Source organism: Herpailurus yagouaroundi, unplaced genomic scaffold (assembly GCF_014898765.1).
Source record: "Herpailurus yagouaroundi ecotype Mexico unplaced genomic scaffold, PumYag 182, whole genome shotgun sequence".
NCBI lineage: Eukaryota > Metazoa > Chordata > Mammalia > Carnivora > Felidae > Herpailurus > Herpailurus yagouaroundi.
Genome location: NW_024412413.1, coordinates 60,268,942 through 60,279,364, shown reverse-complemented (window position 1 = coordinate 60,279,364; position 10,423 = coordinate 60,268,942). Strand labels below are relative to the sequence as shown.

The window sequence follows — 10,423 nt, the reverse complement described above, 5'->3', positions numbered from 1 at the left end:
GTTCCAGCCCCTTCAACTCCCCTTCGGCCTCTGTGCTGACAGCTCAGAGCCTGGAGCCTGCTTTGGATTCTGTGTCTCCCTCTCTCTCTGCCCCTCCCCTGTTCCCTCTCTGTCTCTCAAAAGTGAATACACTTTTTAAAATATGTATTAAAAAAAAAGATTTTCTCTTTTCATGGAGCACCTGGCTGGCCCAGTCTGTAGAGCATTTGACTCTTCATCTCAGGGTTGTAAGTTCGAGCCCCACGTTGGGTGGAGAAATTACTTAAAAATGAAATCTTTGGGGGGGAAAAGATTTTCTCTTCTTCCCTTTCTTAAAAGCCCCAATACGTCCTACCTAATTTTTCCCCATGCTCCCTTTGTCTCTCTTACTTCTTTGTCCAAGATTATACTTTTAAAAAACAAACAAAAAGGTAGGCTTTCACTCTGCTGGCCCTGAGACAGTCCTCGCCCTGGGTAAGTTACCATACATTTGAAGGTTTGGTCCTCTGTTTTTGCAACACTACACTTGTGGACATCCCTTCCAGGGGACTAGCACTATAAATAAGTACTATCAAGGAAATACATGTGCTGCCAGCAAGTTGGCACCAGGATCCTACTTTTATTATCCCCAAGATTTGCCCTCTCCATCCCTTTTCTATCTCAGAGCCCCAGACAGTAGAGCTGATATGTGACAGCAGAGTAGTAAAATCAGGATCGAACCCAGGACTCCTGACTCTGAGCCCGGATCTCCAACAGGAGTCAGAATGCCTTTAGAGCCCCAGGTGCCTTCCTCTCTGCACCTGCAGCTTCTGCCTCCCTTCATCTCCACCCCACTGGCTCCTGCTAAATCCAAGGTTGAAATCGAATGCCAAGAATCTGCTTCTGACCTCCTCTGCCCAAATATTTGAGAAGTCATCTCACCCGCCACAGGAGGAAGGAGCAGGAAAAAGAGAGAGAGAGAGGCTGCCCAAAATTAGCCTGGCTATAAATAGTGGGGCAAGGGAGGGCAGTTGAAAATGTAAGAGCCCTAAACCAGCCTAGTAAATTTAGACATGTAGATTTTCCCTAAACCTCCTTTAGGAGGACCAGGGGCGCCTGGGTGGCTCAGTCGGGGTTAAGCGTCTGGCTTCAGCTCAGGTCATGATCTCCCTATCCGTGAGTTTGAACCGTGCATGGGGCTCTGTGCTGACAGCTCAGATCCTGGAGCCTTCTTCGGATTCTGTGCCTCCCTCTCTGTCTGCCCCTCCCCCACTCACACTTTGTCACCCTCTTGTCTGAAAAATGAAGAAACCTTAAAAAAAATTGGCTTTAAAAAGAAAAGGAGTGAGACCAGATTGTTGGAGTGAGGCACAATATCATAGGTAAAGGGGGGGAATTAAGAAGCAAGAGGGATCTGAAAAATAAAGGAAGCTCAACGTGTAAATAAATAATCTGCCAGAGAACTTCTTGTATTTGAGTGAAGAGTTTGGAAATTCATTAAATTAAAACTATAAAGATGAAGAACAGGTTAGTGATTGCCAGGGGACAGGGATGGGAGGAGATAAATATAAAAAGATAGCACCTTATACCTGAAACTAATATAACATGTATGTTAATTATACTTTAAAAATAAATAAATAGGGGCGCCTGGGTGGCTCAGTCGGTTTAAGCATCCATCTTCAGCTCAGGTCATGATTTCACAGTTTGTGAGTTCGAGCCCCATATTGGGCTCTCTACTATCAGTGTAGAGCCCACTTCAGATCCTCTATCCCCTCTCACTCTCTACCCCTACCCCAGTCTCGTGCACTCTCTCTCTCTCTCTCAAAAATAAATAAACATTTATAAATAAGTAAATAAATACCAAATACCAAAAAAAAAAAAAAAAAAATATATATATATATATATATATATATATATATATATATATATATATATATGGCATGGGAGTTTCCATTGTGGTGATGAAGAAATCTGTATCTTGATTTTGGTGGTAGTTACTCAGATCGATACACGGGATAAAATTGCACGGAACTACACACACATGTACACACTTGCACACACATGAATACATGTGGGGCACTGATAAAAACTGAATAAAGCCTGTAAGCTAGTTAACGGTATACCTATGTCAGCTTCTTGGTTTTGATATTGTGCTACAGTTATATGAGATGTCACCACCGAGGAAAGCTGGGTGAAGGGTACACAGGACTTCATGTACTATTTTTGCAACTTCCTCTGCATCTATAACTATTTCAAAATAATTTTAAAAATTGATAAATGTCCAAGCCCAGCAAAGCTTTCAGCCTTTATCTGAGTGGAAGCTGAGACTTTCTCCAGCCCCACCTCCATGTAGGATCCGCTTTTCAGCTTCCCCAGACTAGACATTTTCTAACCACTGCCTCTAGCCTACAAGCAAACACTTCTAGAACACGCTGCAGGGTTAACTTCCCTCCACCTCATCTGGCAGCAGAGGCTTGGAGCATACATCCCAGGGTCAGCCTCTTCCTCCCCAACACACACAACATGAGGACTTTCTCACCCCACCCACATCTCTAGCACTGGATTCCTTCTGCCTGCCTCTGAATGCTGGCTGTAGCCAAAGCTCAAACTATGGGAGTAGCTGGGAGAGAAAGATTATAAGTTTGATTGAAAGGAGTCATGGGGGAAATGACTGCTTTAGGGATCCTAGGGAAACCCATGCATCTTCTGGAGAAGGGCTGGGAGGTCACTTCCCACAGGGAGCCATTTAGGCTGTCTTGAGGGCCCTTTTCTTGGAGCACTGGCCTTGGGCCAACATTTGGAACTTGGCCACACCACCAATGGCACCCCCCTTCTTGAAGCCCAGCCAGACTTCCCAGCATGAGAAGCCTTCTCCACTCACTCCATGTTCTCCTTCAGTCCTCACCCAACCCTTAACAATTCAGCAGCTTCCGGCCCTAATGTTTGGCCCCATCTTCAGTTTGAAGCTTGCTAATTAAAGCTAACTCAGAAAGAGATTTCAAAAGAACAAGGAAATGAGTAGGGGAAAGGAGCGTGGAGTTGCATCCATTCATTCATTAAGAGAAAATAATCTAGGTGGGAAAGTGTACAGAGAGGTGGGCAAAAAGAGATTTCACATGTCAAGTCATTCTCCAGGGATGCACGAATCTTGTGCCCGTCTCTACCAAAGGCAACTGGGGAGCTGAGCTTCAACTCAGCAGAAACTCAAGTTACACAGTGAGCAGCAAAAGCCTAGAAAAAGAGCATCTGGACGATGACCCCAGAGAGATCAGCTGGAGTCCCCAAATACAGGTACCTGTGTCCTCTGCCCCGCTCTAGGGCAAAGGAACAGCCAGTGTGGGGAGGAGGGCAGGGCTGATGTCTGCAGAATCCTGGCAGTCTCCATGCCGATTGTGAAAATGTCAGGCGGTTGTGCCAAGGGGGGTGAGGGTAATGCAGGATGGGCTGGCACTCTCCCTGAGTCAACTTAATCTTAACATTCACAAACTCACCACTGAAACCCCCGACACCAACGCCCCCTCATTAGCCCCTGCCCTCTGTTTCACATCCCCAAGTAGCCATTTTCTGGTACCCCTTCCAACCCCTGCTATTCTCTCCCAGGCCCCACAGCTCTGGGAGTGAGGCACCCAGCATCTTCCAATGTGCTTCTATTTTGCTTGCTCATTGCAGTTGGAAGCTGGAGCCAAGTGGGGGGTTGGGGGTAGGATTTGAATAGGCTGCCCGGTGATGCTCTCACTCTTCCCACTTCTATTGATCAGCCCTTTGCTAGAGCAGAGCCTCTTCCCAAACACTCCTCCCCTTGCCAGGATTCTCTTCAACTGTGCCCACAAGCTAGAAGGTCATAGTGATGAGAGACAGAATCTCCCCTCCTGGGGTCTTTCCCATGGTTTATGCAGCATAGTACAGTGGTTACACTTGGCCTCTGGAGCCAGATAGCCCGGATTTGTATTCTAGCTCTACCACTTAGCTCTATTACTTATCTGCTCCGTATCTCAGATTCTTCATCTGAAAATTGAGGACAATACTTCACACAATAGTTCTAGGGATTAAATGAAGTAATACATGTAAGGCGTTTGACCCATGAGAAGTACTCAGGAAATGTTGGAAAAGTAAATGATAGGACACATACAAGCATAGACACAGACATACACACTCCAACATTTTTTAAAAATTTTTTAATGTTTATTTACCTTTGAGAGAGAGATAGTGACAGAGCGTGAGTGGGGGAGAGGCCAAGAGAGACAGAGACAGAGACAGACAGAGACAGAGAGAGAACAGACAGAATCCGAGGCAGGCTCCAGGCTCTGAGCTGTCAGCACAGAGCCTGACACAGGGCTCAAACTCACAAACCATGAGATCATGACCTGAGCCAAAGTCGAACACCTAACCGACTGAGTCACCCAGGCGCCCCCCCCCCCCCACAGTCTAACATTTTTATTCAGAGTTTTTATGTTGGGGGCATTTAATGTCCTGCTTTATGCTACCACTTAACTATTTCATTCACTAACACTTTCAAGGTAGCACACCTCCCAGGACTTAATATGCTACTCTCCAAATAGCTGACTGACTCAATCAATCAGTGATCCTCAACTCTTTCTCAGAAAACCCAAGAAGAATGTTTTATTCTAAATCAGCACCTATTGGGGTGCCTGGGTGGCTCAGTTGGTTGAGCTCAAGTCATGAACTCACACCTCGTGAGTTCGAGCCCCGCATCAGGCTCTGTGCTGACAGCTCAGAGCCTGGAGCCTGCTTCGGATTCTGTGTCTCCCTCTCTTTCTGCCCCTAACCCACTTGCATTGTCTCTGTCTCTCTCAAAAATAAACATTAAAAAAATGTTTTTAAATAAATAAATAAATAAATAAATAAATAAATAAATAAATAAATAAATCAGCGCCTATTTCTCTTCCCCTGTAAGTAGATATAGCAAGGCTAATTTTCTAGTATGTAACTGGATCACAAAATGAGAGACTGCCACAGTTGGAAACAGCCTTAGATATGGTTTAGTCCAACGATTCTCAATGTCAGATGCATACTAGAATTAGTTAAATAACTTTTTAAAAAATACTTGTACTGGGGCGCCTGGGTGACTCAGTCTGTTGAGTGTCTGACTTCGGCTCAGGCCATGATCTAATGGTTGACAAATTCGAGCCCCTGGTCAGGCTCTGAGCTGACAGCTCAGAGCCTGGAGCCTGCTTCAGATTCTGTGTCTCCCGCTCTCTCTGCCCCTCCCCCGCTCGTGCTCTGTCTCCCTCTGTCTGAAAAATAAATAAATATTTGCGGCGCCTGGGTGGCTCAGTCGGTTGAGCGTCTGACTTCAGCTCAGGTCACGATCTCGCACTCCGTGAGTTCGAGCCCCGCGTCGGGCTCTGGGCTGATGGCTCGGAGCCTGGAGCCTGCTTCCGATTCTGTGTCTCCCTCTCTCTCTGACCCTACCCCGTTCATGCTCTGTCTCTCTCTGTCTCAAAAATAAATAAACTTAAAAAAAATTATTTTTAAATAAATAAATAAACATTAAAAAAAAATTTTTTAATGTCTATTTTTGGGGCAGAGAGAGCGGGAGACACAGAATCTGAAGCAGGCTCCAGGCTCTGAGTGGTCAGCGCAGAGCCCGACGCGGGGATTGAACTCACAGACCGTGAGACCATGACCTGAGCTGAAGTCGGATGCTTAACCAACTGAGCCACCCAGGCACCCCTAAAAAATCTTTTTAATAAAAAAGTAAAAAATATTTGTACTTGGGGTCCACTCCTTACAGATCTAAGTTAATTTACCTAGGGCCAAGGCATTTTTGCAAACTTCCCCAGGTGGACCTAATGTTTAGCCAGGGTTGAGAGCTGCTGATTTAATCCAATCCCCTTATTTTACTAGGGGGAAAATCAAAATCCAGAGTGCATAAGCAACTTGCCCAGAATCACCCAGCATGTTAGTGCATGGTGCGCCAAGAGAGATTATGGCAATAGCAAGAATATGTTGATAATGTTTACAGTTTTTTCTTGTTGGAGTTAATCCCGGAAGCATTTCTCTTTAATTCAGAGAGGTGTTATATGATTTACCTTTTACTGTGACAGCAGCACTTTTTCTTCTGGTCAGACTGAAAGGGTTCGCATTCCCTGACCACAAAAGGACAGAGATGGGATTATACTTTCACCACACATGGTCAACCAAACTAGCAAAGCTCCCTAGGAGGCCGCTTGAAATGCCGAAAATGCTTCTTCTCTACAATGATCACCCAGAGCTGAAGAACCTTGGCAGAATACTGAGAAGAGAAAGGGCTGGAAACGAGAGGAATGCTTTCCCTCCCAGAGGGAGAGTGCTGAGAATCAACTGAGAACCGGCCAGAGCTGCCAGAAGGGAAAGGCGAGGAAAGGAAAAGAATTTCAATGAGTCCAGGGAGCCTCTGCTCCCCCAATACGGAACAAGGATGGATATCCTGGCAGTACCAACCCTCCCGGGAGCCTTGAGATCCAAAGATGTCCAAAACGAGCTCTGTAATATGGGTACTGGAGAAAATTTCTTCCAACACTGACCAAAAAGGGAGCCCCCAATATAAAGACAAAAGCTCGCTTACCCCCAACCCTCTACAAGTCCCTCCGTTCCCAGCCAAGATCTTCTATGTCCTCTACCCTAGGTCTCAAAAGGGGGCGGTCCAGGGCTCACGTGACACTGCGGTCACGTGACTGACCCGGGCCCCTCAGGAGCCGAGGCACCAGTTCCAGCTCCCGCAGTCGGAGAGGGTCGGGCGCGCCCAGCCCCCAGCGCGCCGCGATCATGCTGTCTCGCCTGCTGAAAGAACACCAAGCCAAGCAGAACGAACGCAAGGAGCTGCAGGGTGAGCAGAACGTCCCTGTCCGCCGTTTTCTCTCCCGCCGCGGCCTAGCCTCAGCCGGAGCCTGGACCTCGAGTAACGGCCCAGATCCAGGGAAGGGCGCGGGCTATTGGGCATGGGCGTCGGGGAAGGGGTGGGGGCGCTTTTTTGGAAATTCGGTTCCCTTGCCAACGGGCTCGGTCCCCTCGGCAACACTGCGGCCTCCTCTGGGCCACGCCCCCCACGCTCTGTCTTCCCGCATCCTGGTCCCGCCCCTGCGCGTGGAACGCGGTGCCGATTGGCCCAGGGAGCCTCGCGTCCTGAAAGTGGCAAGGGACGCTCCTGAAGGCAGGGGGGCGCTAGGACCCGACTGAGCCGGGACTCTTAGAGGCCTGAAACCGCCGAAATAGGGGTGGGGCCCTTGTTTCCTGAATCTGGCCAGGGAATCCGGGAGTTACCAATCCTCAAGCCAAGACTGTGGGAAAATAGTGCCCGAGGGTCTGGAGTCCTGGGCGCTGCCACTGACTCGTCAGCGTTCCCGGGTGAGTCGCTTCCCCTTCCAGGATACCAGTTAACTCACCTCTAAAATGAAAAGGCCTAGAAAAAAAGTTTTCTAATAAAAAAATTTTTTTTAATAATGAAATAAAATGAAAAGGCTTCCTTTATGTTTTGCAAGGTCCTTTTCAGCTCTGGCGCTGAGATTAGCTGAGATGTTCCCGCAACTAGCGGAATAGTAATTAATGGGTGCTGAACCTTCAGCACCACGCTTCAAAAAAACCAAGTCTCCACTCCAATCCCTTTTTCCCCCACCCCCAGAGAAGAGGAGGCGAGAGGCTATCACTGCAGCGACCTGCCTGACAGAAGCTTTGGTGGATCACCTCAATGTGGGGTATGAACCTCTTCCCATCAACCACCAGCACCCCCCGCCCCCCAAATTTAGGCACTGGCAACGTCTAGCCCTCAGATTGCTGTTGAGGGGATGAGATGTTCCATTTCATTCCCTCCATTCCTGTCACCCAGCTTAACTTTATAGAGAAAGGCTTGAGTCAGCTCTGACCCCTAACGTTGCACAAGGAGGAGCAGCAGCAGTGGTTGAAGAGGCAGCCAGATTTCCCCCTCCCCCTAATAACTTCCCTGGTGCTCACAACTTGATGCCATCTGCCCACTTCCCTTCACTCCTCCAAGTCCAGCTGTCGCTTCAGCAGGAGGGAGAGCACCCTCCTTTACCACAACTTGCCACCCTCTGCTTCTCTACCTCCCACCCTCTGGCAGGCCTGGGGAGCAGCTGGCAGGAAAGAGGTGGCACAGCCAGTGAGGGTGAGGGCAGAACCTATGCCAGGAGCTGTAGCAGAGCCAGGCTGTCTCTTCCCTTCCTTCCTGGTCTCCAGAGACCACCCCCTGTGCCAGCCCTATATGAGAATGCCAGTAACAACCAAAAACTTGGGAAGGAGCAAAGAATATTGTCTCTTGACCCTGAGTGACCCAGAAGAGTGCTGCGACGATGATGTGATAGGCTATCTGTCGGAAGAAAAGGGGCAGTATGATGTCTCCCATGGCAGGGCAAGTAGAATAGCTTGGCTGTGAATCCAGAGACTGAGTCACCCAAGTGAGCCATGCAGGGACTGTCATCTTCATTATTCATCTCTGGGGAAGATTAAGGGACAAGAAGGCAGTGGTTGGGGCCTCTGATCTCTCCCCTCCAGACCTCTCCCTTCACTCAGTGTGAAAGTAGGAGGTCAATAGGAAAAACTGGCATTTTAGGAACTCCCAGGGGAATCTCTTGAAGCATTGGGAGCCCGCTATTACTGTTTCAGCTCCTACACTACCCCCTACTATGGCCAAGCTGTCTCCCAAAGAAAAAGGACAGGGTCTGCCCCCTTTCCTTCCTCCCACATTGGCGCCTCTCGGGCTCTGCTGTGAGACTGGCCCAGGCTTCTCCCTATGCTCTTCCTTTGCTAGGGGCCACCCCTCTTTCAGCTTAAAGGACAGCTAAGCCAAAGCCAGATTAGAAAGGGTTTTGTGTTCTGCCCACGGGTCCTCTCATTCCCTGGAAAGGAAAACAAAGGCTCAGTCTATCTCAGCCCCTGTCAGGTGTCCTTCCCACTCTTTCCACCCACCCCAACCCGTTGCCCCCTCCAGCCCCCACAGATTCCAGTGGGGGGTGGATACCGGATGCGGAGTCTCCCAGCTGACCTAGAGCTTTGGGATGGTGAGTGAAAAGACTCCCTAGCCAGTAAGAGAGAACAGTTATTGTGAGATTGGGGGAAGGGGGAACAGGGCAGAGAGTTGGAGGTACCAACCTCATGGTATTAATGGTAAGTACAGCCAACCTTGGTTGAGGAGAAAAAAAAAACTACTGCCTAGAGCAGAAAGAAGGAAGGGAAAGAGAGAGATTATGTGTGTGTGTTCGTTCATCTGTGTGGGCGAAAAGAGAAGGGTTGGGAGAGAGACTTGAGAGCCAAGAGGCAGCCCCTGGGATATCTTCTCTTGACCCTGAGTTCCTGGGGAGGGGAGCCACTCTCCCATCCCATCCCAGAGTCAGGGAGGGGCCCAGTTTCCCTTCCCAACTTCTTGCACAGACCCTTGGGCTTCCAATCACTGCCAGATGTGTCCCTGCTGCTGGATTTTCCCAGCTTCTCTGCACCCCCTTTACCCTCTCAGCTTCTTCCTCAGGGAATCCTCCCTTCTCCCACCCAGCTTCAGGAATTCCTTTGGGGGGGTAGGAGATGGTAAGTTTCTAGTCAGCTCCCAGCTAGGCTTTCCTGGGAATCCTGGGAGTGGGAGCAAGAAGCTGGTTCATTTGCATGTACAGTAGTCATTTGCATCACATCCAAGAATGGCCAAAATCATGAGGTTTTCCCCAGCCTGACTCCTGGCTGACCTCCGGCTCTTGCAGTGGAATATTAGTCCTAGAGACCACTCCCCACCAGCCGGGTGAGTTGATCTCGTCTCTCTTCCAACCTCTAGTGTGGCCCAGGCCTACATGAACCAGAGAAAGCTGGATCATGAGGTGAAGACCCTACAGGTCCAGGCTGCCCAGTTTGCCAAACAAACAGGCCAGTGGATCGGGATGGTGGAGAACTTCAATCAGGCACTCAAGGTGGGCCACACTCCCTACATCACTGGCCCCATCCTGGGCCTCCGTTAAATGCCTCCAGTCGGGTCACTTTAGGCCTCAGGTTAAAAAAGAAGTGGGGCTGGTCCCAGAAATGCCATGTATGGCCCCAGTGTCAGAAAAGCTAGAGAGATGAAAATAGCTGGTGGGTCCAAGCAAAGCCCTTTCTAGGGGATGGACGGAAAGTGCCCTTGTCTGTCTCCTTAGAGCTACATTCTACCCACCCTGATTCCTCACCTCCCACCTCCTCCCCTTCCCAGGAAATCGGGGATGTGGAGAACTGGGCTCGGAGCATCGAGCTGGACATGCGAACTATTGCCACCGCACTGGAATACGTGTACAAAGGGCAGCTGCAGTCTGCCCCCTCCTAGCCCCTCTTCCCTTTCCTCTGCCCCGCCCCTCCTGTCTCCCCCAGGGTGGGGCAGGAGACAAGAATAAAACACAAGCCTCCATTTTTCTGTGGTATGTTTCAAAGAGCTACTAGCCCAGCATGGTGGGTAGGAGTGGAAGATTCAAAGACTGTCTCCCTAAGCTACAGGTACCCT

At 49.2% G+C, this 10,423-nt stretch overlaps 1 protein-coding gene across 1 annotated transcript; it reads left to right on the top strand.

Moving 5' to 3' along the window:
• Positions 1-6,619: 6,619 nt before the first annotated feature.
• BLOC1S1 (biogenesis of lysosomal organelles complex 1 subunit 1) lies at positions 6,620-10,330 on the top strand. The gene is made up of 4 exons (XM_040491803.1): positions 6,620-6,787; positions 7,580-7,652; positions 9,731-9,863; positions 10,139-10,330. Exons 1-4 carry the CDS (start codon positions 6,727-6,729, stop codon positions 10,247-10,249), a joined length of 378 nt encoding a protein of 125 aa, XP_040347737.1. The 5' UTR covers positions 6,620-6,726; the 3' UTR covers positions 10,250-10,330.
• Positions 10,331-10,423: the final 93 nt, after the last annotated feature.

Coding starts and splice junctions, on each gene's coding strand:
- BLOC1S1 (XM_040491803.1), top strand. CDS start 6,727: ATGCTGTCTCGCCTGCTGAAAGAACACCAAGCCAAGCAGAACGAACGC. Junction 6,788..7,579: donor CGAACGCAAGGAGCTGCAGG/GTGAGCAGAACG, acceptor CCCCACCCCCAG/AGAAGAGGAGGCGAGAGGCT. Junction 7,653..9,730: donor GTGGATCACCTCAATGTGGG/GTATGAACCTCT, acceptor TCCAACCTCTAG/TGTGGCCCAGGCCTACATGA.